Source organism: Buteo buteo, chromosome 5 (genome assembly GCF_964188355.1).
Source record: "Buteo buteo chromosome 5, bButBut1.hap1.1, whole genome shotgun sequence".
NCBI lineage: Eukaryota > Metazoa > Chordata > Aves > Accipitriformes > Accipitridae > Buteo > Buteo buteo.
Genome location: NC_134175.1, coordinates 31853546 through 31881410, shown reverse-complemented (window position 1 = coordinate 31881410; position 27865 = coordinate 31853546). Strand labels below are relative to the sequence as shown.

The 27865-nt window shown below is 43.3% G+C and overlaps 3 protein-coding genes across 13 annotated transcripts in view; 2 read left to right on the top strand and 1 right to left on the bottom strand.

Moving 5' to 3' along the window:
* The first annotated feature begins 337 nt into the window (after nucleotides 1–337).
* SSB (small RNA binding exonuclease protection factor La) lies at nucleotides 338–14250 on the top strand. 3 transcript variants are annotated; one of them, XM_075028483.1, is made up of 12 exons: nucleotides 338–1270; nucleotides 7929–8003; nucleotides 9455–9558; nucleotides 9726–9900; nucleotides 10052–10159; nucleotides 10259–10359; nucleotides 11167–11238; nucleotides 11323–11365; nucleotides 12092–12232; nucleotides 12614–12797; nucleotides 12963–13094; nucleotides 13805–14250. In XM_075028483.1, the coding sequence occupies exons 2-12, from the start codon at nucleotides 7938–7940 to the stop codon at nucleotides 13900–13902; spliced, it is 1224 nt and encodes a 407-aa protein (XP_074884584.1). In that variant the 5' UTR covers nucleotides 338–1270; nucleotides 7929–7937; the 3' UTR covers nucleotides 13903–14250. The 3 variants fall into 3 exon arrangements, with proteins under 3 accessions (XP_074884584.1, XP_074884583.1, XP_074884585.1); XM_075028482.1 differs by lacking the exon at nucleotides 338–1270 and adding an exon at nucleotides 2962–3094; XM_075028484.1 differs by lacking the exon at nucleotides 338–1270 and adding an exon at nucleotides 7592–7637.
* On the bottom strand, nucleotides 11372–19979 carry METTL5 (methyltransferase 5, N6-adenosine). 5 transcript variants are annotated; one of them, XM_075028499.1, is made up of 8 exons: nucleotides 18618–18793; nucleotides 18032–18153; nucleotides 17257–17371; nucleotides 16626–16687; nucleotides 16148–16230; nucleotides 15794–15845; nucleotides 15036–15085; nucleotides 11372–12243 (listed from the first exon to the last, which is right to left on the bottom strand). In XM_075028499.1, the coding sequence occupies exons 2-8, from the start codon at nucleotides 18138–18140 to the stop codon at nucleotides 12187–12189; spliced, it is 528 nt and encodes a 175-aa protein (XP_074884600.1). In that variant the 5' UTR covers nucleotides 18141–18153; nucleotides 18618–18793; the 3' UTR covers nucleotides 11372–12186. The 5 variants fall into 5 exon arrangements, with proteins under 5 accessions (XP_074884600.1, XP_074884598.1, XP_074884597.1 ...); XM_075028497.1 differs by lacking the exon at nucleotides 18618–18793 and adding an exon at nucleotides 19802–19979 and having other exon boundaries at nucleotides 11379–12243; nucleotides 16626–16807; XM_075028496.1 differs by lacking the exon at nucleotides 18618–18793 and adding an exon at nucleotides 19442–19795 and having other exon boundaries at nucleotides 11379–12243; nucleotides 16626–16807.
* Nucleotides 19980–20110: 131 nt separating this feature from the next.
* The window catches only part of UBR3 (ubiquitin protein ligase E3 component n-recognin 3), a 122539-nt gene continuing 114784 nt past the window's right edge, over nucleotides 20111–27865 (top strand). For all 5 annotated transcript variants that reach the window (XM_075028474.1, XM_075028473.1, XM_075028472.1 and 2 more), the window contains exon 1: nucleotides 20111–20648. In XM_075028474.1, coding sequence (XP_074884575.1) covers nucleotides 20194–20648 — 455 coding nt within the window. In that variant the 5' untranslated portion in view covers nucleotides 20111–20193. The remainder of the gene's footprint in view (nucleotides 20649–27865) is intronic.

Sequence of the window (27865 nt, the reverse complement as noted above, 5' to 3'; positions counted from 1 at the left end):
AATAAAAAAAGACACTGCATGGCTTTGCAATGGGCTCTTTGGCTGATGCACAGGTATTGGTGATTTTTTTTTTTTTCCCCGCAGAGAAAAGCCTTACCATTGTAACTATTTTTTTTAAATCAAATTTAAGATATGTGTCTTTGTGGAATGGCAGGTGGAAATGAGAGATACTGGAAAGTCACTAACATCCACCCGAGATACAAGCTTCTCTATTTTGTTTAATACCATTCGGTCTTTTCTAAAAGTGCTAAACTGTGACTTGAGCAAAGGCGACAACTGAAGAAACTTGTCAAAATATGTTATGCATGGAGAAATTGAATGCAAAGTAGTCCACTGCATTTAGTTATTATTTCTCTCAAAATGTAATACGAGATCTTCAAATTCTGTCTAGAAAGCAACCTGAGATGGGCAGGAAGGTCATCATTTTGTCACGTCTTCACTGGGAGACTTCTGTAGCAGGCTCCCAGCGCAGCATGGCAGTGCCAGCGCCGGCAGAAAAGCGGAATCCATATGTAGCATTTAAATAGCTGGTGTTTTGACCCTGCCATGCCCAGCCTTCTCACCAGTCCTTGTCCTGCATCCTGCCACGTAGGTAGTAATACAAATGCATTTGATTGAATCATTATGGCAGTGACTTCTTAGGATTTGTTTTCTCCTCATAACTAGTATAGATAGTGTAATGTGGGGCTTGTGATTAGCCTGGTTCCCTGAGGGAGCAAGGTGCAACTGTGTTGTCTTTCTGTGCATGTGTAAGCTCCCCTCTAATGCTGGACTAGCTTGTCTGGGTTCAGCCATGTTCTACAGGGAGGTATAGGCCTTACACATATTTTTTTCAGGTTTTATGAAAATTGGTGGCAGGGTAGAGGGGCAAGAGAGAGACTGAAAGGAAGCACGAGTTGTGTGGAAAGTACAAGATGGCAAAGCCTTCCCCGTGCCGAGGAGGTAGCTATGAGGAGCATTCCTGCTCCTGCCTTTGCTGCCCCTCACCCAGTCCCGCTTCAGCTGCTGTGGGGCCGTGTGGTCTGATAGCGGTGATCCAAATAAAGAAGTGCCTCGGGGAGCTGAGAGGCTCTTTTAGCCCAGATCGGTTCCCCAGTCTGGCTTATAAAATCACCGCAGAAACAGCTGTTAGGCATGGGTATGGAAGGCAGGGACAACACAGGGCTGCCATAGGGTGTGGCGGGAACTTCCTACACCAGCACTGACACCTACAATGAAATTTTGGTTTTATTGGATTTATCAGATCTGATCAAACGAGCTTTCCAAGCAGGTAAGTCCTGAGTTTATAATATTTCTTTTTCTTGATCATAAGCATTTTCAACATTTTTTTGTTCTTTCACATTTTTATGCTATTTCGCACTTGCAATTGACTGCCAGTAGCACGCGGCACTCAACTCTGAGCTTTGATGTGAAGTTCTGTGGTGTATATATAGTTCTCATTTTGATGTCTTTGTATGTCACCTTACTACGTCAGAAGCTCATATGTGCGTGGGTTCAGTGTTTTGCTTCATTATCCATCCCACTGAGAGCTATTTAAGGATCCAATGTAATTTGTTTAAAGACTCTAAACTGTAAAGAGGTGTGGGGAATTGAACTCTGACGCTGTTTGAAATGCGTGGGCCGGGCAGGTGGGCAAAAGAACTAAAGTGAATTTGTTTCTCCTGGAAATCTCCACAGCTGAGAATTGTTCAAAGGCAGGTGGAGATTTGAAAGGACAACATCACAACAACATGAAGGTGATCTTTGTATTGAATGGAACCGCAGTGAACTCAACGTGTGTATGTAATTTTTCAGTGCAAAATATGTACCTGTGAACCTTCATGTTTGTCAAAAACAGCAGCATAGAACGGCTGCTTGTGGCTGGCCCTACGGTTCATTCTGTTGGGTATCCTGTCACTGACAGTCGTAAGTCAGTGAAAGGATGTAAGAACAAGGCAAGGACTCACAAAGCCTCGCAGTGTCCGCCTGTCTCCTGCTTCTAAACTAGGTGCTTAATCATGGTGAAAGGCAGCGCTCTTCAGGGCTGGAGCACAGGCACTGGAAGCCGGAGTCCACTTTCTCCCTCTGGGCACCCTGCGGCTGAGCAGTACGCTGCTCCTCGGCCTCAGCGTGACTGCCAAGTGAAAAAAAGCCTTTAGTTCTCACAGGCTAGGAGAGTATGTGCTGATCTGGCAAAAATGAAGTCAGTGGGATTACCACCTAGGGCTTCACATGAAGTCCTAAGTTTTTTAGAGGTTTCTGAATTTGTAGAGGTATTTAGAATAAATGGGTTGTAGAAGCTCAGACTCGCGGTTAAATTTTAACTGGTGCTATTTTTTACAATAACCTACAATGCCCTTTTAAATTAGCTCATGGCCGTAGCACATCCCAAGTAGGTGTGTAGCAATTGGGTCTTGAGCACAGGCAGGAGCGTGGGTTCAGTGAGAGGAATAGGGATTCCGGCTTCTGGTCCGTGCCTGCGCATCCTGCGGGAGGCAGAAAGCTCCGAGCAGGGGATCTTTCAGCCGTCCGTGTGGTACGGTTTTAGTAGTAGTATTTGAATGTGAGCACTGAGGTGTTGTGCTGTCGGGCCTGTGTTACGGCAGACGTTTTGCTGTTTCACTTGTAAACTAGAGAAGTACCGACTGCAGAAGGCGAGTGACTTGTTAAGTCAGTGCCCGCTATCAGAAGTTTTACTTGTGTGATCCCCGCGTCCGTAGCGCTGCAGATGTCTACAACGCGTCTACGGTACTTCTGTGAACGTCTGTAATAGTCAATAAATGCAAATACACCGTCGGTGTACAAACAGGAGCTGTTAAGCTGCTTTCGCTGCGGACCGCTGTCCCCGACTGATGCGCGCGCCGCCGCGCCAGCCCCTCCCACCGCTGCCGGGGCGTTCCCCGGTGCGACGCACGAGCGCCAGCCCGCTCCCCCGGGGGAGGGGGGGGCGGGCGTGGAGGGAGCCCCGCCCTCGGCTGCCGCCCGCCCCGCCCCGGAAGCGGCGTCCACGTGAGGGGCGGGGCGGGGGTTGCTGGGCCGCGCGGCGCCGACTGCGGCCTTTAAAGCGGCGGAGCGGGGCCGCGTGCGAGCGGGCTGGCTCCCGGAGCTGCGGCAGGTTTGTGCTCGGGGCGGTCTCGCGCCCCCGCGCCGGGCGGCTGCACGGGGGGGGGGACGGCGCTGCTCGGGCGCGGTGCGCTCCGCCAGGCCAGGCCAAGCCCGGTCCGGTCCCGTTCCTCTGAGGAGCGGCGGGCCGTGCCGGGGTAGGGCCGGCTCCAGCGCGGGTGGCGGGGCCCAGCGGGGGAGCGGCGCCGGGCCGGGAGGGAGGCAAGGAGGGAGGAGCCCCCGGAGCGGGGGAGCGAGTGCTGCTGCTTTTCTGCCGGCTCGGGCAGAAGCGCGGTGCGGGGCCCAGCCGTGGCCGGCGGAGGCAGGGCGAGCTGTCGCCGCACCTTGGCTAGCGCCGGTGCCGGCGCCGCCGTGGTTACTTCCCGGAAGCGCGGCCGGCGGTGCTTGGGCGCGTGCGGTACGCCCCTGGACGTTGAGGGCCGCGCGGTGCGTCCCGCGCGGCCGGTGCCGCTCCAGCCACGTGCGCCCCCGCCTCCTCCTGCCCCTGCGGCGGGCGAGGGGCCCCGGCCCCGGCCCGGGGGGAGCAGCCCCGAGCGCCGGGCGGGCCGAGGGCAGCGCTCGGGCTGCAGCCGGGCTGAGGTGTCCGCAGGGCGGGAACCTCGGCCACGGGGCTTGAGGTTGTCCGAGGAGGGCTGCGTTGTCGCTGCGGTAGTACCAAAGCGTCTTGGAACAAACTGGTGGTCTCCTAGCGTAGACGCAGGGCTGAGGAGCCGACATTTCTATCCTTTAAATTCTCCTGATAGGAATTTCCTTCCTTATATTGCACTGATTCTACTCAAAAACCAACGGCGAAAGTATCAGCTGTGATGAATGGTGGCAGTTAATCCTTACCTTGAATAAAAAGCTGTATTTTGATGCAAGAACCTGGTCAGGAGGCTCAGACCTTACATACGGGTTCCTGAACAACACATTGCGAGAATAAGCCTTCCATGTAACTCTACTGGGGAAACTTTTTTTAAATAAAGCCTTTTGCTCTAGTACAGTAATGGTAAAAGCAGTTAGCCTGCAACTCAGCTTTGTCCAGACCTTGACAGTAAATGACTGGTAAGATGAAAATCCACTTGAGAGTTCTTTTGGGATGATCTGGCTAATATAGCATGGGATCAAATTGTCCTAGTTAAAGGGCTCAACTGTTATTTTCCATTTGTAATTTAAATCTCATGCCTATATGCATTATTTTAACTTTTTTTCGTTTTGAGTGGTACTGATACAGACTGTTGGCACACAGAAGGAACAAGCCAGTGTGGTCTACTAAGAAAGCACTTACAATAAAATCTTATGTAGGGTTTTGCATGCTGTTCAGACTGTGATTGTTCTTCAGGGGAGCTAGCTTTTTATCAGTCCTCGTTGCTGCACAGCATCTGAAAGCCATTGATCTGGAAGTTGGATCCAGAAGACTAGCTTGTGCCAAATGACTGAGCTAAAGAATCTGAAGTGAGCATGTGCAGCAAGACTAGAGTTTCTTTTAAATTCGAAGGCTGCTTCTGCTTTTGTTCTAAGTAGGTTAGAGCTCGATCAGTGTCTGAACTGAATTCCACATATAGCAAGCCTGAGTCTTAGTCTTGCCTTCAGTTTATTGTTACTTGCAGCTGAACAGGTGCTTTTTAGAAAAACTTTTCCAGGTGTAAGACTTAATCTAAAGGACTTGGCCCAGGTCTTGTGTTGTTTTACACTTCTGTACGGTTTGGTTTTTACCTTGAAAATACTGCTAAGGAAATGGACTTTGTTCTTCTTCTCTTCTTAGCAGTGGAGCTGAGCCTTATTATGTGGAGAGTGAGTTGCTGGTTCTGGGTATTTTGGTACCCAGAGGCAGGCAAACTGGGAGAGCAGTGCACTGTGAGAGCTGGGGAAGTGCAAGAAAGGGTATTCAAGGATGTAACAAGGCTGAAAGAGTTTAGGTGGTGGAAGCTAGGTGAAGACAAAAGCGTATGTTCTGCCATTATGCTTCACAGCACTATTACCTTGGCATTTCTTAATGGCTTCTTGGGTATCCAGCAGTAAAAAGAAGGCTGTCCTGCATATTTCAGACTGGTGGGGTTTTTGGCAAGGCTAGAAGAGCTGAGCTACCCTGGACAGATGGAGGGGGGCTTCTCTCTGAATGGCAAAACCAAAGCAAAGTCAACAGCTTTATGAACGGATTCTCTTGTACCTATACTATCTCAGGTTGCCTCTGTGTAACCCTCACCTCATTAACTGGGTAATTGCTGGTGATTTGGCAGTATGCAGCCAAAAGGTGCCAGGTTTTATTTTAACAACAACTTGTATTAAGGGAAAACTTGCTCCAAGAATTCCATGCACCATTCAGTAAGACAGGTAAAACAGCAAAGACCACCAAAGGAGCAAGAAGATACAGCCTACTTGGAGGTTGGTCTGTATTTCACACCACAGAAGAGTACAAAGCAGCTGTCTCCACTCTTAAGAGTGTACTTGAGATCGGCTGACCAAATGGAAGGTGGTGGGGGAAGACTCCTCTATCCAGCTCAATCTGTATTTCAGTGTGCACCAGCAGATTGTCTCTGTTCTAGAGTTCCAGAACATATTGTTAATGTGTTTTTCTTAAAACGGGATACATGACTAAAATCCAAATTAATATTTTTCCTCAGAATATGCAAGAGAGCAAAATTTTTCACATCTTTTAGTAAATTAGTACGTCTTAAACACTGAGCTGTACTGTGAAAAGCACCCATAAGAAAATGGTTCATTTAAATATGTTGCCTAGTGCTTAAAAAAATCTGCCACACCTGGAGAAGAGACTTTGCAATGTGAGTTAAATCACCAAATTAAGGTTTGGGAATGTGAAGATTTATATAGCTGCCATTCAGTACTTTTTTTTTGACCCTGAGAATATAATTTGATGTCAAATCTAACCCACTACAACTGCTTGCTGCCACAGAAAGGTTTTTCTGATTTTTTTTTTTTCCCTCCTCTTGTGCTCCCTGCCCTAACAGCTCCATCACTAGTGTTTTCTACAAGCAGAATCAAGTCAGTGATAATTTACCAAATGGAACTTTCTTCCTTTTCTTCAGTGGGGGTTAACTTTCTGTTGGATCAGGTGTTACGGTAGCGCATAAGGAGTGTGGTCAATTGATCCAATGGAAAAAGCTGAAACTACTCCGTAGACTGCCATTAAATTACACCAAATTAGGTATAATGTAAAATAGAATGCTGGTTTCTCTCACAAGTCAAATGTTGGGGACAACATAACAAGGGAGTGTTGAGATAGTGCCAGCACCTAAATGTGGTGGTGAACTAAGTTTCCTGTAGTCAGGGTGGCTAATGTGAGACACCTCTAAAGTAACTGCAACTGTTAGTTTGTGTACTATGGCCTGGATTTTTGTAAAGTGCTTTATAGACAAATGAATCACACTCTGAGCATAGCTGTCAACTAACACTTGCTGAAATCATGCTTTAAAGAGTGTTACAATGTTAGGTACAGGTAGAAGTCCAGTAGTGGAGACCGGGATGCAAATTTTAAGGCTGTAAGTGCCTAGATTAAAAAGACCTACAAGCAAGTCAAAGGATGCAATGTAGCCTCCAGATCAGGAAGAGGAGGAAATGGGAATACTGCAGACTGCAGTAGGCTGAACAATGATCGGTGAATTAAACTACTAAAATAAGAAGATGGGGCTGCTAGGCAGGTGTTCTGATCAAGAACATAATTTCCTGTGACAAGGGAGTCTCAGGGGAGTTTTCCCTGCTTCTGTGTTGTCAGTCATCTTGATGCTCTGAAAGATGTTACTGTCTTGCAAGTGGCAGAAGAGCAGAATGTGTATGCTTAAATCTCCCAATAAACCATGCAAGGCATGAGTGCAAACCCATCTTCACCAGTAGTCTTAATGATCACTGATCTGTGAACTGGGGTAACTGAGGGCCATGAAACTGCTTCATCTTCTGTAGCTGGATTTAACAAGTGTGATAGTGCCCAAAGGGAGAAAGAAGAAATCTGTGCTTTGTAGTTCAAAACTGAATTCAACCTGATTTCCGACAGCTTTATAAAGCTGCATTTTTCCTCAAGGATTACTCTTCACACTTTATCCTTATCTTAAGAGCAACTAGATAGACATTTTCTGATGCTAATTAACTTTCTGGCCAGTAGCTGCTTTCTTACCAACCTTCTAGTGCATGTTGTGACTATATCTGATGTATTGGGATTATATGCTTAATGCCAATTAAGGGAAGAAGTTACTTTCAAGTTAAAATATCTTGCCTGTTATCAAAGATGCTTAATTCAGCATTCACGCAGAACTGCAGTGAAGACAAGTTTGTAAAGGAGAGAACTAGACACCTTTAGGATGTATCAGTAAATGCACATACTTCCATTCCTTCCTCCAGTAAGTTTCTTGAACTTCCAAAGATTAATTAGGATGCAGAAACTTCAGGAAAGTTTCTAATTATACCTATTTAGGAATATTAAACAATTTTTGTTACTGATGTTTTGCCTAGTGACGAGAGGTTGGATTTGACTTAAAGAACAAATGTTGTCTCTCAGGTTTGTTGCTGTGAGGTATGAGCTGAGGATCTATGCCTAGAAAAAGGTAAATAAATACTGCTGTAAAGTGCCAGCATTTTTTTACTTACCTTGAATGTAGAATGCCAAATGCAGTAACAACCACGGTATTTTACTGTTTTCCATTTGTTTCATAGTTTCCCCTTGGAGTTCTGCAGTCATGTTTAAAGTTGGCTCACAAGCATAAACATGGCTAAAAAACTTGTCTGTTATCTTGTTTAGATGAGGCTGCAGTGAAGTGCAACATTATATGAATATAAGTCTGTAGAAAGTACTGTGCAATGCTTAGTGCCTTTGCTTTATATTCTCTTCAACACAGCTGGTGAAAATGGCTGAAAATGGAGATGGTGAAAACATGTCTATTTTGGAAAGCAAAATCTGTCAGCAAATTGAGGTAAGTTCAATTTATAGTTTGGATCTGGACTGAGATGTAGTTTTGGAGACATTCATTGGTAGGGATTTGGCAAGTGGGAAATTAACTTCATAGGGAGTTAGACTTGAATCTTCAGCTCTTTAAAAAAATGTCTGTCCCAGGTCTATGACAGGTATTTAATACTTCAAGATAACTCATAATTGTAGTCACAAGTTGGAAGTTATACTTGTCTAGAGTTGCCTGTAAGATCACCATTTTAAAACACTTGCTTGCATTTTAGGTGCTAGAGCAAGTGAATGTATCATTAAACAATTTATTACTATGTTCACTGGGGTTATTCTATCTATACAGATAGGAAGATACATTTTAATTCTATATGACTTAGGGTTTTTTGTGAAAAAAATCCTCCTACTTGGGCATCTGTGCTGGTCAAAATACTAGCATGTTGCATAACTTCCTATTATGATTTACTGCTTTGTAATTTATTGCTACAAATTACAACTAAACTTATGTGCCTGCTTTACATTAACTATTTCTCACTCTAGAGGCTTGGAGGGTTACACTACAATGGAAAACTAAGCACATCACTTAAAATGATATCTAGAACAAAACCATTTTCCTGAAGGACAAAAATACAGCTGCACGTGTATCTCCATTAGGATATGGAGCTGTAGTCATTATTTATTAAAAAACACACCCCCAACCCCCCCCCCGAGATTGAGGAAAAATAGTTGTCAAAGCTAGACTTGTGATAATGTGAGTCTGAGGTATACTAGAGGGAAAGGTATTGTTCTAAAACTTGCACTGACTTTTTGAAGCACAATGATATTGGTGGAAACACTCCAGCTTATCCTATGGCTTCAAGTATTTGTCCCTAGTTAGATGACAGCTAGCAAGCAAAAGAATCTGATTCACTTGTCTGTCTTGTACTGAATTGTCTTACCATGCTGGACATGATCAAAATGAGGACATAGTAAATTAAAATGAAAACAATTTTTTTATCTTAGAGTATCTTCTTGAATGACACCTAGAAACTCTAGTCTGTGTATGATCTCTCAGTGTGGCAAATACAATATTCTTGCATATGCCTTCCTTAGAATGAGGACGAAAACCTGAATTCCCTTGGTGATTAATTTGACTTTTGACTCTGCAGAGCTTGATCAGGTTGATGAATAATGATGTTAACAGAATAAGATTAGTGCCTCTCAAACAAAACTGCAGTCTACCTGTGCCTCATTAGTCCCACTGGATGAAGCACTGGGTTTTTTACAGCTTATGTGTTGCAGCTAACTTTTGGGAAAGTACCATGTTAAAGCAGGAAGTAATAATTTCAGAATTTCTAATTGTTCAGATTATTGAATTTTGGTATGTCTCGATCCACTGCAGTAAGTTGTCAGATGAAAATGAGCTTTTAAGACTGAACATTCAAAGACAATCTCTCTCTTCTCCTCCCTCCCCCTTCTTTTTTGCAGTACTATTTTGGCAATCACAATCTACCAAGAGACAAGTTCCTAAAGGAACAGATCAAACTAGATGATGGCTGGGTGCCTTTAGAAGTAATGATCAAATTCAACAGGTAAAACAAAGTACAACTAGTCTGGATGGAAGGGTAACTTTCAGCTACTTATCTCTTTTTGGAGCCAAATATCCCTGGTCTGCATGTACAACTTCTATTGCTGTTTTAACATCTGGCTTCAGCTTTGCCTGTATATTTGTAATAACCTGTGTCTGTTTACTCCATAGGTTAAGTCGCCTTTCAAAAGATTTTAGTGTTATTGTAGAAGCGCTAAGAAAATCCAAGACTGGTCTAATGGAAATAAATGAAGACAAAACTAAAATCAGAAGATCTCCAAACAAACCCCTTCCTGAATTAAATGACCAGTATAAGGCTGCAATTAAAAACAGATCTGTATATGTTGTAAGTAAACTTCTTCCTTTGCACTGTGCTGTTCTACATGACTTTGATTGAAAACCATCTAAGTAAAGCTTGAATTAACTCATACTAGATAGGGTATCATTTCTGACTAAGTGTCTGTTGCATATAATTGAAGCTTGTTGCTGTCTTGCAGAAAGGCTTTCCACTAGATGCAACTCTTGATGATATCAAAGAATGGCTTGAGGATAAAGGTCCAGTTGAAAACATTCAAATGAGGAGAACATTGCAGAGAACATTTAAGGTAGCTCTTGTGATGAACAGTTAGACCTGGGCCAGGGATCCCCCCCGGACAACATTTTGTTCAGTTACGTAACACTGAATGTCTCTCACCATTTAACAGGGCTCAATATTTGCAGTTTTTGATAGTGTTGAATCTGCTAAGAAGTTCACAGAGATCCCAAACCAGAAGTACAAAGACACAGACCTGATAGTACTTTTCAAGTAAGTCCACTTAACTGATGTATGAACTAATAATGGTCAAGGGTGGATTTAGACAAGAACCTGGCTTGAACTGAGAAGTGTAAGTTTCTACACTGTTGTACAAGTATTGATAGCTGTACCTTTTGGAGGCTAGCTGTCCTGGTTTCAGCTGGGATAGAGTTAATTTTCATTCTAGTAGCTGGTATAGTGTTATGTTTTGGGTTCAATATGAGAAGAATGTTGATAACACACTGATGTTTTCAGTTGTTGCTAAGTAGTGTTTAGACTAAGTCAAGGATTTTTCTGCTTCTCATGCCCGGGCTGGAGGGGCACAAGAAGTTGGGAGGGGACACAGCCAGGACAGCTGAGCCAAACTGGCCAAAGGGGGATTCCATACCATGTGACGTCATGCCCAGTATATAAACTGGGGGTGGGGGGGGGTGGGGGGAATCACTGCTCAGGGACTAACTGGGCATCGGTCAGCGAATGGTGAGCAATTGCACTGTGCATCGCTTGTTTTGTATATTCCAATCTTTTATTGTTACTGTCGTTTTATTATTGTTATTAGTTTATTCCTTTCTGTTTTATTAAACTGTTCTTATCTCAACACAAGTTTTACTTTTTTCTTTTTTTTTTTTTCTTCCCAACTCTGTCCCCCATCCCACTGAATGGGGCGGGAGTGAGTGAGCGGCTGCGTAGCGCTTAGTTACTGGCTGGGGTTAAACCACAACACTAGCATCTCAACTGTTTCTTGGCTACTGCTGTCTTAAAAAGTAATTATAATGGAATTCTTTAAGTGGTATTAACTTAGCTTATGTTCTGTTGAAGGGAGGAGTATTGTACAAAGAAGAATGAAGAAAGGAGACAAAACAAAGTAGAAGCCAAAGCAAGAGCTAAACAGTAAGTCATTATCAATTGAAGTGCCTGGTTTTGCTCACCTGACCACACTTGAACCAACTCTTAACTAATTTAACTTTTCTACAGGGAAAAAGAAGAAAAACAGAAACAAGCAGCAGATGCTGAAATGGTATGGGTTTCTTAAATCTCTATACCTGAAAACTATGCAATGCTTGCTTTTGCATGGATTTTCAATCCACACATAACAAACATGCTCCTGCAGCTACATTTTGTAAACCTAACGCGGGATATTCAGAGTCTGAAATTCTATAATATAGAGCACTTTCTGGAAAATCACTTCAGCTTTGCTAACTAACCTGCAGTAAGACTTTGTTTTGTCATGGCATTTAATCTTATTTTCAAGAGACTAATATTGTTTAAAGGATCATATCCTGAATTTAAATTATTAGGCATGTTTACCTGTTCAGAAGTGATCCTAAATGCACCATTGAGATGATCATTTTTCTGTGGTATTTAAAGGATCCAGTAAGGATTTAATCAGTATTAGATAGGTTTTCAACCTGAGGTGTCAGCCTTCAGAAAACTGTTTTGTAGAATTTAAAGAGTGTAACTCTCTTATGGGAAAGGAGTCCTAAGTTCCACAAAGATGTATCATAGTAAGCAAAGAAAATTTTAAAAAGGGGGAAGAAAAAAAAAGGAGCAGGACACACCATGCAAGACTTGGGCATCAGCATAAATAAGCTATGTAGCAAGAATGCTTGGATTACTGATGGAGCTAAGGGGGGGGTGACTTAATCACTATCATGTTTTAATAGTCTTAGGATTGAGGGGAAAAAAATTAATATTCAAGCTTGACTCTTCAACAAAAATGTGGGTTTTTGTTAATCTCATTTAGAAGTCTCTGGAAGAAAAAACAGGATGTCTTTTGAAGTTTTCTGGTGATCTAGATGATCAAACATGCAGAGAAGATCTCCACGATGTATTTTCTGATCACGGAGAAATCAAATGGATACACTTTGTCAGAGGTGCGAAGGAGGTCAGTAGAATCTTAAGACAAGGAGTTAAGATATCTGTATTAGATTTTGAAACTGAATGATTAAATGCTTGTTCTCATATGTAAACAAATAAGAAATTATTTGTCTTGTGGAATTGCAGACTATCTAGAGAATTAAATTATCCCCTTAAATTCTTTCAAAAGAACAGATAAAAGGTTCCAGCCTTCTCAGTTGATAAGGTCAAAATTGAGACTGAGACTGTTTGTTAGGACAACCTGAGGGTTTTGCTTCAGTCTAGGCATATTTTACATCATGCAAGAGTAATGAACTTACTGAGGTACCTAACAGCATACATTGTTCATCATTCTAGCTGAATGTTTTTGCAATAAGATTCAAATGCAGATGCCACTCTTCTTTTTAAGGGAATTATCCTCTTTAAGGATATTGCAAAAGAAGCTCTGGAAAAAGCCAAAGCAGCAAATAATGGAAACTTACAACTTCGGAGCAAGGATGTTACATGGGAAGTGCTAGAAGGAGATGCAGAGAAAGAAGCTCTGAAAAAAATACTGGAAGATCAGCAAGAACTGCTGAAACAGAAAACAAAAGGTCCTCCTTTTATTGGCTTAAACATTATAATGTCCTAGAAGTGGCATTGTGTGAAAGTAACTGTGAATAGTGACTATGTACTGAACACTGACTAATTGTAAAGCATTCTTTTGAGTTTGCCAGTTAAAAGACAAATGATACAAAGTTCCTGACATCTCCCCACAGGACGCAAAATTAAAGGAAAAGGAAGAGGGGGAAAGATACCTCAAGGTGCACACAAAGGAAAAGTACAGTTTCAGGGCAAGAAAATAAAGTTTGAGAATGAAGAAGAAGGTGGTGAAGATGATACCAAAACAGGTATGTTATTTTGTGCACTGGATATAGCTTCTTTAGTACATGGAGCTACTTTCTGGAGAAGTACTCATGTTTCTTACAAGTGTTTCAGATTTGGCCCTCATTGTAGTATTTCTGTCCTCTTGTCAGTATCAGTAAAGTAACTTTAAATGTCTTGCGCTTGATTCCTTCCAGAACTGTCCAAAAAGCTTATTAAAACAATTACTAGATAGCTGAGGCTGTACTGCAGGGCTGTTCAAAGCATTCTGTGTTGAAAGAAGGTGGTTGTCAGCAACATTACGCAACTGTACAGACCCAGTCTCAAGTGGTGATTTTTTTTTTTCCTTGAGGATATGAGAAGACTTCATAGTTCTGCATATTGGTATTTAGCTTGGAGAAGATGAAGAGCTAAGTTTCTGTTCATTAGATATGGCACCTGCTTAAAGAAAACCCAATGAAACCTACTCTTGTTAGATTGTATTCCTTCATCTTCTTATCTGCCTTCCTACTGTGAAGTTATACAGGGAAGAAGCTCTTCAAAGTTTCCATTTTAGAACATCTAAAAGCTTTAAGTCACAGTAATAAGTAAACCCTCTAGCACAGCAGTGGCTGTGGATAAACTAGGACTCATCATTGAATTTACATGGTAGGAAGGGTTTGTTTTTTTCAGAAGATTTCATGTAATACTGAAATGCTTTCCTTTACCATAAATGACTACGTATTCGATCTTGCAGAACCAGCAAGTCCCAAGAAGAGACCACTAGAGGAAATGGAAAAAGAACAGCCTGCACCAAAACAACTGAAAACAGAAAATGGAGATGGAGATCAGTAATACTACAATTTAAAAAAAAATTTTTTTTATTGTTCCATTTTCAATAGGTTTTAAAGACATGCCTCAGTTCAGGAGTTTCTTGGCAGAAAATCTAATGAAATCCACTTCAATGTCAACCTACAATGAGATGAAAGTTTCATTTTGTTGGGTTACAGCTTTTTTTGTTGTTTAAGAAGCATGTTAAGTCTTACCACCCTGCAAAACTTTTATATTTATAGTTTTGTTTATACTGTCAGATCCTCTCAACTTCTCTGGCACTTCATTCAAATGTAAAAGGTTCCAGACTTTGTAATCTTGCGGTCATGTTAAATAGCAGCTGCCAATAAATTCAGAACTTAAAACTGCTTACTACTGAAGCCTGCATATTAATGTAGTATAAAGCTGTAACTGTGAAATATCAAAGCTGAAGGACAGGCTTCCATTATTTTAGTTCAAGTCACCAAGAGAATAGGTACAGCTGAATGAAACTTCTAGTCTTTGCTACTCAACATACTTAAGTCTTCAAATCTTGGTCGGTCTACTCCAGGATTCTCTCTACTTCCCCTGTGGTAACGAGATACATGTCTTCTAGGCCAGCATTCAGCACCCAGGAACTTGCCTGTGGGCTTAAGCTTCCATACTCTAGTATCCTGAATAGATCTTCTATTGCAGGATGAAGTGCACAGCTTCCTCCTGCCCCCTCTAAGACAGTTCTATGAGAGATTTCACTGGCTGTAGCTATTTGCAGTACAGAGCATAGAACGCTGAAATAATGCTACAGCTGTAAAATCCTAGTTACTCTGGCCTTCATTACTTAATTCAGTCTAAGTTCCAGTTGCAGATAGGATCAAGCAAATAACTATGGAAAGTTGAGTCAAGGAGACTACCTTTGGCTTTTTCACATCTAGTTGCAGTGCTGGCTTTAATCTTTGTGTATAGCTTTGACTTGCATTACAATGATTCTTTTCCTTGTTCAACTACAAAATGTAGTAACAGCAGTGGCACTTGAGAGAAGTTCACGATGGCATCAAGTGCTGTGAGCATTCCTCACCCAGTACATATGGCCCTAAAACTTAAAATTCTCTTAAGTAGAATTTATTTATCTGCCTAGTACAAAACAGCATTTTCTCAGTTATGTTAGATTTTATACTTACTGATTTCTTCTTATGGAACTTGTATGATGCTGGTAGGTCATATCTAAGTTCTGTGAACAGTACAAATAATACTTGTTAGACTAGAATGATTATTAGTCAATTGACTTGCACCCTACATCCCTATTCTTCTATTTCTCCTATTGTCCACCTCTGTTGCCCCCTGACTAGATAACTGTTTTGACCTCTGGCCTAGATTATGACTGAACATTTAAGCCAACCACATCAGACAGTAAGTGGATGGCTGAAATGCAGTTGTGTTTCAAGCACTTGTGCAACTTCTATGTTTCAAGTTGTATGACTGTATAAAGCATCCAGCTGGTTATATTTAAGAGTCAGGAAGATACTTGGAACAACTGTCATAAAAATATTTAGGTGGCTTTAAGAACAGAATGCTTTTTTGTGTGAGAACTGACCTGCACTTTTGCTTTTGTTATTCAGCAACAATCTCCTTTTGAAGCAGGAAGGTAGGTAACTTCTGCTTGAAGGCAAAATCTAGTCCAGGAAGAAATCCAATTCTAATTCTGCGCAGAATATGTATCCCTGCGAGCTTTAGCAAGTGCCTGCTTGTATTCTAGCCAGGTAGCAAGGTATTAAAAAACACCAAAAAGGCTGCTTAAAAAAAGATCTGTGTCATTTCAGTGTTAAATCACACTTAAATTTACCTCTGGCTGTTAAAACTGACTAGTAGTGTTAAAGATATTAGCCCCAACAAAATGTTTGGGTTTTTTTTTTTTCCTTTAACAACAGATTAATCTTACCTGCTATGACTTCCATTTTCACTTCCCATTCATCTGCTTTCTTTTGAATGTGCTACAATATTAAACAGATACAGGTAAATTTAAAAGCTTGTTTCTACACTGTCTTATAAACATCTACACCCCTGTAGTTATTTAAGAAGTCTCCTGTGCTTTGTTTTTCAAGCTGAAACATTAGATCACATACTTATCTTGATGTATGTGAGATCACAGTTATTTGACATTATTAGTATTTATCCAAAACAAGCTTCGTACCCTATAAAGGTGTGAACAAATCAGTGAAGCTACAGACAACATCATTAAATGCCAGCTATTTCATTGCATGGTTAATGCGACCTACTAAAATGAAGGACTTACCTGCCGTGTTGAAGTTTTGTGAAGGGAATATACAGCTGTTTTCGCCATTTGTAAAGCAGTTTTCAGAAAAATCATATCCATTCCTAAAAGAATGATGAAATTACTAGAACTGTTAAATGCAAGCTTAAACTAGAGAATTTACAGATCTGCTGCATACTTCAATTTTTCTGGAGTAATAGCTATTTGAGAAACAGTACCGAATACATTAAAATACAGAAAAGTATTTCCAAAACTTACCCAATTGCTTTTAGTAAAAGAGAAAAATGATATAAAATAGCTAGAATTGTTTATTTCAAACCCAGCGATTGTCAGTCACAATGCTGAAGTTAATCTGTACTTAGGAAACTGATTCCAGATGAACAAAACTCTAGGTAATTACAATAGGTAATTGTAATAAAGAAGGGAATTTTTTCATTAAAAGTGTTTCCCTTGCTATTTCATTCCTAATGATTTCTAACTGACTTTTGGAATTACCAACCTTTATTATGCTTGGTACCAAAGGGAGGGTTCATAATAACTGTGTCAAAAGTCTCCAACATGCTGTCAGATAAAGAACAGACATCACACTGAACCATGTTGATGTTCGTAAGCTCAAAGTCTTCAATATTGCTATTAAATATTTCCAGTGCATCTGCATCTATGTCAAACCCCACACACAATCTATTAAAAAAAAAAAAAGCTACATATTAGCCTCCTGCAAACTAAAATGGTGTTTAAATTCTATAGTAAAGTTTTGAAAGGGATCTGTGTATACAACTTGTTTTATCTAGGAAATGTAACAAGCATGCACTACACATTCAGTGCTGATAAAAATGTGAGTAGCTCTTTGCCCTTTCTCAAATATCCTTGTAAAGTCTGTGAAGGAAGCTTCATGTGTTCATTTGGTGCTTCAGGGGAAAGCAAACATTGTGACTTCCAATTTCATGGCAACTGTCCATCTCTTCCACTATTTGTATGGTTACTGACTGTCTAAACATAGTAAATAGCCTTATTATGTACCAGATTAGATACCTAAAATTAATTTAGTTCAGCATTGCTATATTTTAATTATTTTTCTACTCTTCTATGCCAGAAAAAAACAGAAGCAGAACTTAGTATTAAATACTTACCCTGCTCCTAACATTGCACTTCCAATGCTGAGCATGCCACAACCACATCCTAAATCTGCGATTGTTTTGTTTTCAATATCATCAAAAGTATTGTGAATTGTATAAAGCATACATGCTGAGGGGGGAAAAAAAATCCACAGGTCAATAATACCAACTATTGCATCTGATTAATCAAGAAAAGCTACTTCTGCCTTCAGAAAACACTTAACTAAAGGTTTCTTGTCATGCAAAATTAAGCTGATGTTCTCACTGCCTGTAATTCTCTTTTTCATTTATATGTGAAAACAAGTCAAAACCATCTTGATGAGTTATAGAACTCTAGATCTTTGGTGGAGAGACTACACATAGAGCTGTTGAATATTGTTTGTGGGAAAAATATGCCCCAATTTGGTGAAAAACAATAAAAGGATGTAAAATATTAGAAAAAATCATAATTAAGGTATGGATGAGTGTTGGTATATACACTTTTACTGGTTTTTGTGTGTCATGAAATAAGTCCCATTTCAGGTTTCTCATTTACAGATTAAGATGTTTCTATCACAACACTACCGTTTAAACCAATTTACTTGATTTTTGGATTGTACATTAACAGCATACTTCTAATGAAAAGAAGTTACAGATCATTAAGAAATAATTAATTACATTCCAGCTGGATACAATTTCTCAATTACTTTTAGTGTAAAAGCTTCAAAGAAGATAATGCAGTGGAAACTTTTTATTTTAAAGTGCTGATGAAGAACTAGTAAGAGACAGCAGTGTCGCAGGTAATCTCTACCTGCGATATGAGGTCTTGTTGGATACTGTTCAAGGAGCAGTTTTGGACTTTCAAAAGTATCGACTTGTTGCAGACGGCTTTCCAGTTCCTTAAGCTTTAATTTCTTCATGTTTATAGTTTAACTGAGGAAAATAATGTGTAATCAGTTACAATAATATAAATAAACTGCATATTATCTTAAATTATTTTGTACTTAAAATCCCACTGTACTCCTCAGCATCTCCCAGGTGTTTTCAGGCAGCAGTTTCCAGAGATCCAGCTGACGGCGCACCGCGGGCGGGAGACCGGCGCGGCGCCGCCTAACGCCAGGCCGTTCCCGGACCGCGGCAGCCCCTCTCTCCTCACGCACCGCCGGTAACCGGCGCCCGCCTCGGCCCGGGCCTCCGCTCCTACCGACAGGCCCCGGCCGCCGCCGAGAGAGGCGCCCAGCCCAAAGCGGAGCAGGAACCGAGCCCCAGCGACCTCCACCAAGCAGGCCGGCCGCTCGCCCAACGGGGCCCTCTCCGCGGCCGCGAAGCCGCTGATCCGCAGGCGCCTCCACAGCCTCCCCCGCCACCGGCCGCCCCTTGACACCGCCTCCACTCACCGCGGCCCCGCCGGGGCGGGCTGACGGCCGGGCCGGGCGGGTCCGGTCCGATCCGATCCGAGCGCCGCCGCGCACTTCCGCCGCGCCGCCCGGCCCCTCGCCCCAGCCGGCCGCCAGCCGCCGGGCCGCGCGCAGCACAGCGCAGCCGAGCGACGGGTCGCCGCGCCCCGCCCCCTGCCCGCCCCCCCCTCCGGCGCGAGGCGGCCGCTGGCGGAGCCGCCGCCCCTTTCCGGGCAAAGGGGGACCCGCGGGAATGAAATGCCGCGGGACTTTCCCCCTTTTTTTAATTAACGACCCTTAGCTTTGACTATCGCGTATTATAAGCACGATGCATTTTATGACAACCTCACGCGTTGCCACGGTGAGGTGTGTGCGAAAGCGCGGTCTCCCAGGGCGGTTCCCCAGCACTTTCCTCGGTGGTCAAGCTGTTGAGCGCCACCAGGGACAGAAAGCAAGGAAACGGACTTTGCCTGCCCGCTGGAAGGCACACTCCTCGAGAGAAAAGTAACGGACATACGTACTTTTCTCACGTTTTCCTTCCTAGCATCCCGGGGGGAGACATACTGCACCGCCTGCCCGATATTCCCTGCCCTCAAAGAGCCGCAGCCCAAGTCACCAGAAGAGGGACAGCCACAGGAAACGCGGTGGCAAAGCCAGCAGAGGGGCGTCCGCCTGGGGGACCTGGGGCGTTGCTGCTGCCAGACGAAAGGTTACTTTCGTTTAGGGACAGATTGTTTTCCTTTTGAGGTTTTCCATTACAGAGTTAAAAATCTATTTATCGAGCTTTAAAGCCGCTGAGCAGTACGTAAGCTACGGTAACTCACATCCAGCTCCGTTCCCTCCCGGTGGGAGCGTGCAGAGGCACGCCGGCACTTCGGGGCGCGGGGCTGCGGCTGCCCCGGACACCCCGCCGGGCCCGCGGCCGCCCAGACGCTGCCGCCGAAGCCCGGTGGAGCTCCGCCACCTCCAGCGGGGCTGCCGACGGCAGCGAGCGCGCAACGGCCGTCCTGAAGCCTCAGAGGTGCCTCCCGCGTCCCTCCCGCAGGTGCCCCTGCCCCCGGAGCCGCCACCGCCTTCGGCCCGGCGGGACCCCGGCGGCCCGGCCGCACCGGCGGCAGCGCGGCGTCTTCGCGGCAGCCGCTCACGGCGGAGGAGCGGCTCGGTAACAAAGAGGACTCCGCTACCGTCGGGGAGCGCCGGCCTCCTCAGGTGGGCCCTTCCCAGGCGGTCGGGGCCGCGACGGCAGGCGGCGCGCAGCCCCGCGGCTGCCGCGTCCCCCGTCCTGGCAAGAAGTTGGGAGGCCGGCGGGCGGCGACATTTTGTGGGGCGGCGGCGCGGGCCGCGCACCTGCGCGCTGACAGGGCGGCGCGGGCCGGCGGGGAGGGCAGAGGAAGAGGAGGGGTAATGTCAGGGGAGGGGAGAGGCAGTGTCAGGAGGAGGGAGCGGGCGGCGGGGAGGGCGCCGGTTCCGCGGCTATCGCGAGAGGGAGGCGCCGCTGGGAGGGGAGAGAGGGCGGCGGGGGGAGCCCCAGAGCCGGGAGCCCGGCGCAGCCGTAACGGCTCCTCAGTTCCCCATCATGGCGGGGGCCGGCGCCAGCGGCCGGGATAAGTGGGCGACGGCGGCGCGGCTGAAGACGGCGCTGGGCGGCGAGAGCGGCGCGGCGGCGGCGGGCGAGCTGCGGGAGTTGCTGGAGCGGGTGCTGGCCCCGGCGGGGGGCCTGGGCGGCGGCGGTGGCGGCGAGGCGGCGGCCGAGGCGCTGGAGTGGTGCCGCTGCCTGCTGTCGGGCGGGGAGCCGTGGGACAGCTTCGTGCAAGCCGTGCGGGCCTACGACCCGGCCACGCTGTGCGGCCTGGTGTGGACGGCCAACTTCGTGGCCTACCGGTGCCGGACGTGCGGGATCTCGCCCTGCATGAGCCTGTGCGCCGAGTGTTTCCACCAGGGCGAGCACGCCGGGCACGACTACAACATGTTCCGGAGCCAGGCGGGGGGCGCCTGCGACTGCGGCGACAGCAACGTCATGCGGGAGGCCGGGTGAGCGCCGGGCGGCCTCGGCGGGGCGGGCGGGCGGGCACCTGCCGGCGGGGGGCGGCCCCCGCGGGCCGAGCGGCCTCCTCGCTGCGGGGCAGAGGTGTGTCCGGAGCTCGGCGGCTGCCCGCGGCCGCCCTGCGCGCCGGGGGAGGGAGGGGGGTGCGTGGGGCACCTGCTTCCGTCTGGGTCGCCGCCCGCCCTCCCTGGCGGCGGGTCGGACGAGGCTCTGTGGCAGCGGCGCCTGGTCCGGGCTGAGGGGGGCGTCGGCCCCGCCTTCCCGACCGCCAGCCCCGGCGGGGGTCCGGCGAGGTGGCATCCTTCTTTGTTGATGTGCGTGTGCCTTTTTTTAGGAGGCTTATGCAAATCTCGTTGTCCTTGCACCGAGTGCCTGCCTTCAGGGAAGGTGATAAGGCGGAGCGCAAGGGGGGGCAGTACCTGACAGCTTCCAGCTAGCTGCCTTGGCCTAGCGCAGCTAACCATGAAGTGCGTCCAAGTACTTTTGGACTTCGTGTGAGCAAATATGCCCAAGTGAACAGATTGAGTAAGAGGGAGCCATTTTTATGTGTTTTCCCAGTCTGCAGTTCATCTTGCCTTCTGTTTTCACTGTTCTCAGCTTTAAATCGAGGAATTTGGTGACTCTTGCATGGGTACAACCGGGCAGGGTTTTGTGGAAATCAAATGTCCTTCGTATTCTGTCAGCGTGCACACCTACTGGAGGCAAGACTTAAGTATCTGGTCGGAAGAGGAATGTGGTACCTCATTATACCTTCCTTTGTTGCCTTTATACCCAACAGTAAAAGGAAGAGGCATCAGTCAACCAGTTATTGGGTGGAGGTGACACCTAGCCAGTAAACTTCAAATTTCAGAAATGGGTGTCTTTTTGGAGTTCTCTGTGTTCCTGTTCATTTACTGGAGAGTTAAAGGCTTCACCGAAAGACGGTTTGGAGTGCTTGAGTGAGGCTTCTCTTCTGACTAGCTTTCTAGAATAGTCTCTGTCTTGATTGTCTTAGCCTGGGTGAGATCGCATGCTCTCATAAGGGCCGTCTCACGTCTTCCTAATAAATCCTGAGTTGTGGCGTACCTAGCAGAAAATGCTAGGAACATATTGATGTATTAAAACATTTTCCTTGGTTCTTTTCATGTTTTTATCATTACAATCTATAATTCTGCATCGCTCACTCTTCATCTTAAGATTCCTTCTCTTTTTGCATTTCTACGTAGAGATTTTACTAATTCTGCTTTTTTCTGTTGCTTGAAGGTTGCTGTCTTGGCTCTGATTCTCTGTGTCTGTAGTCACCGTTCTTCTGCTCTAGGCCTTGAGGTGGCTTCATTCTGTGTTCCTACTTAGAGCTTTTTCCTCTTTGTTTCTCTTACTAGCTGCCTTCATCATTTCTTCATTCTTCCTTTTTGGTGGAATCTTTTCTTATTGGTAGACTCCCTCCAATGGAAGAATTTTTTTCCTCCTTTTGTTTTCATTGATCTTCAGTGGTTTCAAGGGGCTACTCCTGAACTGATTCTTTATCAGTTCTTGTTTTACTTCTGGCGATTCTGCTTTCCTCAGTATCACTGAAGTAACAGTTCCCTTTGATCTTGAGAAGTAAGGAAAAAAAATTAATGCCACTTCTTCCAGTGCTCAGTGTGGGATAGATTTAGGGCTCCTCTTAGTGGTAGGATTTTAATAGAGCGCACACAAATTGAGCTACTTTAGGTAAATATTAAAATGACTTCTGATACTGCTCTCATCCCAGAGTTTACAGCTTTCACAATTGTCTTTTCCTATTTTAAACAGTTTTCTTCTTGAAGAAGTCTGGTTTAATAAAGAAGAAATAAAAAAAGCTGTTAAAATTTGCAGTGTAAACAGATGCAAACCCTGAGGGAGTAAGACTATGCTCCTCATTTCTGTTATATTTACCTTACTTATTACTTCTAATAGTAGAATTCGCGAGTAAATTGTCTTGGGTGTAAGGTAGGTCCCTTCAGGAGGTTTGATCATTCTAGATAAAGAATTCCATCTGTTCAGAAAGAACACTCTTGAGTTGAGCAGTAGATTTTCCAGTCCTTGTGGACATACAGGAGGACAATACATGGCAGTATATGGGATGCCTGCACTTGGTTTAAGGTTGTTCCTGCTTATCTAAAGAATTGATGTTAAGCCAGTGCAATTAAGTGAACTAGAAACTTTGTTTGCTGTGCAAGACAAAGTAAGTTAAGCTTAAACCAATGTAAAAGCATTAATGCGTGCAAACACACACACAGTTTTGCCTATTGACTTGAATTCCTTCAGTGCAGCATGTTGAGATAAACTGGTTTAACTTTGTGTATACAAATCAATTGCACAATTACAAAGGTGATGCTTTACATGTTAAATTTAGGAGGATTTCATGGTAGATTCAGGAAACCGGAGTGTGTCTAGCCTGATATAACCTTGGCCACCACAGCCTGGGCTTCTATTAATAGCAAGGGAATCAAATGTGGAGCCTACTTACAAACTTTATCTACCATCTGCCTGCTCAGATAAAATTTTGTGTAGATACTGTATATGAATATTATAGTAACAGTAGTTTGTTTCTGTTGATTCTTGTTATCTTGTCTCCATGTTCAGAGGGTTTTTTTTTTATTTGATGCATCTCAAAAAATACTTCTGATGAAGTCTTAGTTAACTGATCTGCTGTAAAGCAGATCTCTCCAGCTTACCATCTGGAATATCTTTTCATTTTCTTTAGGGTGGCTAATGTAAATCTAGAGGTGGTTTGGTCTGGGGTATAAGAATGTATGTGTTAATCTTTTATTACTAATTGAATCTATAATTTACTTTTTAGAGGTAACTGAGTGTTAATTTTTTATTTCTGAGGTCTTTATATAAGGAAGCTGGCATATAGCGTAATAGGTGGATGCTGATTTACTTCAGGTACTTTGTGTAATTCTCATTTGGTTTAGAAAAATCAGATTGTCACACTTTTGAACCTTTTGATTCCCATGCAAATTTCAGTGTTTTTGATTATTAAGTTAATTGCAGTTGGTCTGATCTACTAGAATGCAATTTAGACTTTAGAAAATATCCAAGTTTGTAAATGTAGCTGCTTGTCAAAGTATTAAAAGGTCTAGCTGCAGCAAGGTTTAATAGATTTTAAGATCCAGTGATATGTCAGTAGGTGAAAATAGTTTGTAGTTGTCTCCCATATGGTATCTAGCCATGGGCAAATTAAATTTTGCAGCTCCATCAGAGATAATTAATAATGTTTTGAAGAACGCAAAATCTTCAGTTTTAAAGCATTTATGGTAGGCATATGCTCATAGTTCGGCAGGCGAGTTCATCTGTTGGAGGAAAAAAAAACATGCAGTCAGGGGAAAATTCAGACTGGAGTATTTTTTGGTTGGTAGATGATCTTGCATTATAATGAAACTTGATAGTTTGTAAAATAAGCTTAAAGAAAGCAATATGCCATGTGGTTATAGTGAGAGTATGTCTAGTCAGTAATCTGTTACTGATGAGTACTGTCTTGTTTCTGTGGCTGTCTTGTTCTGATTCCCCTTTAAGTCTGTAAACAATAACCTGATATACTAGAGAGCCTCTACACTTTGGCTATTTCATTCCCCCGTGTCCTGTTTCTGAGTATGCCTCACTGTGTGTTGACTTACTTGTTAAATTAATCATGTGGGAAGCAGATGTTTTAGTGCTGCATTACGCTATGAAGAGAATAATGTCTCCATCAAGGGTTGCATATCCTGAAAGGCAAAAAGCCAGGTTAAGAATTTCATTAAGCAGGCTTTTGCATTGATGTTTGCTGTGTATTTGATGGTAGTTATGGTAACCAATGGCTCCACTGACATAGAGCATTGCCTTCTTTTATGACTTCTATCAAAGGGTCTAAGAAATTATCAATTTCTACTTGAGACAGGGGGCCATTTCTTTATCATGTGTGAAGTGGAGGCTATAGCTTTAGTTATAAGAACGGTAACTGTTACATATTGATGTTATATGCCGTGTGTTCAAAAGCACCTTCAGGTACCTAGCTCTAAATTTCTGCAGTCCTGCCTCTAATGATCCAGACTTATCTTTCCAGTTAGCTCTGTGTCTTAGGGGACTGATGTATCTGTTGGGTCTACCATGCTCCCTTATGAAAAGGCTGGAAAATTCTTTTTGCCTCCTTTCACTGCCAACAAGTACGAGAAGTATAGTCTTAGTTTCTAGCCTGTTTATTTTCTTCTGTTTTAATTTGTTTAGAATTGGCTCTGGTTTTTGAGTGCATTAAAATGTTTGCACCCAGTAAGTAATATTGAATAGTTTCAGTTAAATTAAAATTTTGTACAGTAGATACCTACTATTGATGACCTTTGCTACTCTGTCCCCATATCCTTTTTTCCCTCCTTCTGACTCGATTCCTTATTTTATCCCTTTTCAGAGACATTTCCTTACAGGAACTTATTTCAATAGAGATGGCCTTGCTATGCTGTTTGAGAGCTATGGAAGAATATATTCTATTTCTTTTATTTTCTGTTGCTAAGTAAGAGTAAAGAGCCTTTTCATATTCTAGACTTGAGAAAACTTTAACAAATAGAGTGACAATAAAAAAGCAAGTTTGCTGTTGAGAAAGCTATTATTAATAGTTAGCTTTGGATGTACTCTGTGCATGTTTGTCAGGCGAGGTCTCTTATATCATCTTTGGTTGTAGCAGCTGTGATCCACTTAAGATTAGAAAAGTCAGATCTGCCTGTAGCTGGGTTCTAGGACATACAGGTAGTAACTATTTTACTGACATTAAATTGATTATGTAGTTATTCTATGGAGTGTCTTGCAGCAGTGAATCACCTGTTTAGCATGTGTATTGCATGTTGCTGCTTCAAGGTTGTCCCTTCCAGTGTGACTCTTATCAGTTGTGTTCTTTAACAGTAGACGTCAAGGTTTCAGTTCTCCAGGACCTAGGCTAGGTTTGGTAATGCAGCCTCAAGGAGGGAAGGGTGCTCTTTTGGACCTTTCTTCAAGAAGTTGCTGAAACAGATTCTTTATCAACAGGCTGAGACCTTACACATTGTTAAGGAGTTTAGCCTCTGAGCATTATAAAACTACATAAAAACGTCCTCATGTTCAGGATTTTTGGGTTGGTACAAATCGCGTTCTGTAGGTTCTCTATCAACTCCATGCAGCTTCTCTGCTTTTTAAGTCCTTTGGGCTACCAAGGAATTCTGGCTGAAGGGACTGAGGAGAAGTCTGAGCTGTACTGCCTGCTTCAGAACAAAAACTCCACTACCTGATCTTCCACATACAAGGTACAGGAATTCATACTGGGCTTCACACTGACCATGGCATTTCAAAGAACACAGTTACCATGCATTTATAAATAACTGATTCCCTCTGCCCACCTCCCCAAGACATAAAGCTCAATATTTTGTATTGCTGGTTAGGATTCCATGGTAACATTCAGTAGTTTCCACAGAGCTTCATGTTAGGCCTTGCCCTTAGAAAGCATAAAAGATTTCAGATCATTGTGTTGCTTAAGTCCATCATGACATACAGTCAGCTCACAAACCTGCCTGTCTTGATTTCACTTAAGAATGTCTCTAATTAGGAGTACATCAGCCTCTAAATTAGTTGCTGTGATGTTTTCCAAATGGTTAACAGCCAAGTGATAATTTTGTATTACTGCTTTTAGAGCTGTGGCCTGACTAGGCACTATGTACTTTATACATGCCTCAGGAATAACGTGCAGTTGTTTCAAAGGCATCAATAAGAAGCTCAAAAGTATCAATATACATAACGTTAAACATTCAGAAGCCTGAACTCTTGCTGTGTTAATCACTGAATAAACTTAAAATAAATGATGGTTCTACCCCAGAGCTTTTGCTGATAGGTCCAGTCTGGTTGAAGAACAGAAAGGTACTCTGAAGATTCAGCTCACAAGATATGACTGCTGTATATCTTGCCTTGACTGAAATTGGCTTATTTATTGTGTGACTAGTCTATCACTTTGTAATATACCTTGGTATATATTCAGTTTAAGAACTGGTGTTTTAGAGGTCTCTGGAAACAGTCTTGTTTAGATTGGGGCTAACCAATGTTGATTTTCAGTTCCTTTGCTTTGATCCCACCAATTTCTAATGCTCCTTTTATCCCTTTTGTGAAACTATCTGCTCTCCTGGGTTCTTAAGTTTGCTATGTCAGGATGGAGTGTTATTTTTCTGGTACATATCTGGTCTACATGGAGCTGTCGATGGATCTGTTGGCAACAGAATAAACGTGATTTTGGGTGTATGTTTGAGGAACACATTGCTAAAGAAGTTTTGTCTCTTGGATCTTTCTTAATGACAATTAATATAGGTTGATTCAGGTTTCAGGCCATTCTTCCTTATCACTTGCAGAATATCAGGAGGTTTATATTTTAAAAAATTTCTGGAACGGTATCTGGCAACTGCAGGCGATTTTAAATAATAATGTCCTAGGTGCTCCCCTCTATAGAGGGTTCTGGTAGTAAGCTTTGAAAATAAAATCCTGATTTTTCTTTACATTGAAGTAATAGAGATGGCCATTTGGGTATTACGATAACAAGGACTATAAAATGAACTGTTGCCTTCATCAGGATGCATCTCTGTTTCTGCACAGCACCTGCAGCAATAATAGCTCTGGCATGAAACACACAGACACTTAACTTTTCAAGAAAACTGCAAATTACGTATATATGCGCGCCTCGTCTGTTGGAGGCCTGACCAAAGTGGTATCTTCAGGTTAAGTTGATAGCTTTTATTAAAATCCACGCATCTTACTCAGATCCTGAAGAAATGAAGGTTGTTTTTTACATTTGTCTAGCACTGTGCACTTGCTTAGAACTTTGACAGATGAAGTATTCAGGCCAAAATATTACATCCCATATGTTTGACCTCTTTAAATTTTCTTGGGAAAATATTCTTAGCCAGAAAATATTTTTGTTAACTCTATTTTGGAAACTTGATTTTTGTTCTTTAAATAGAAGTCCATGTGCTTTAAGGTAGATAATTGATGGGACTCTGAAAGCAACTGGACAGGGAGACTGTATGTGATATTCTGTTTGCTGATGTGCTTGTCTCTCAGACCTACTTTTGAAGTCAGCTGCTTTGTGAATGCAATGAAAGGTTAAGAACTCTGAAAAATCCGATCCTAATAATTATGAAATTAAGCATCCAGAACTAGGATATGCATTGTATCTTATATATTTTAAATTGTGTGTAAATTGAAGCTTTTTGATCAA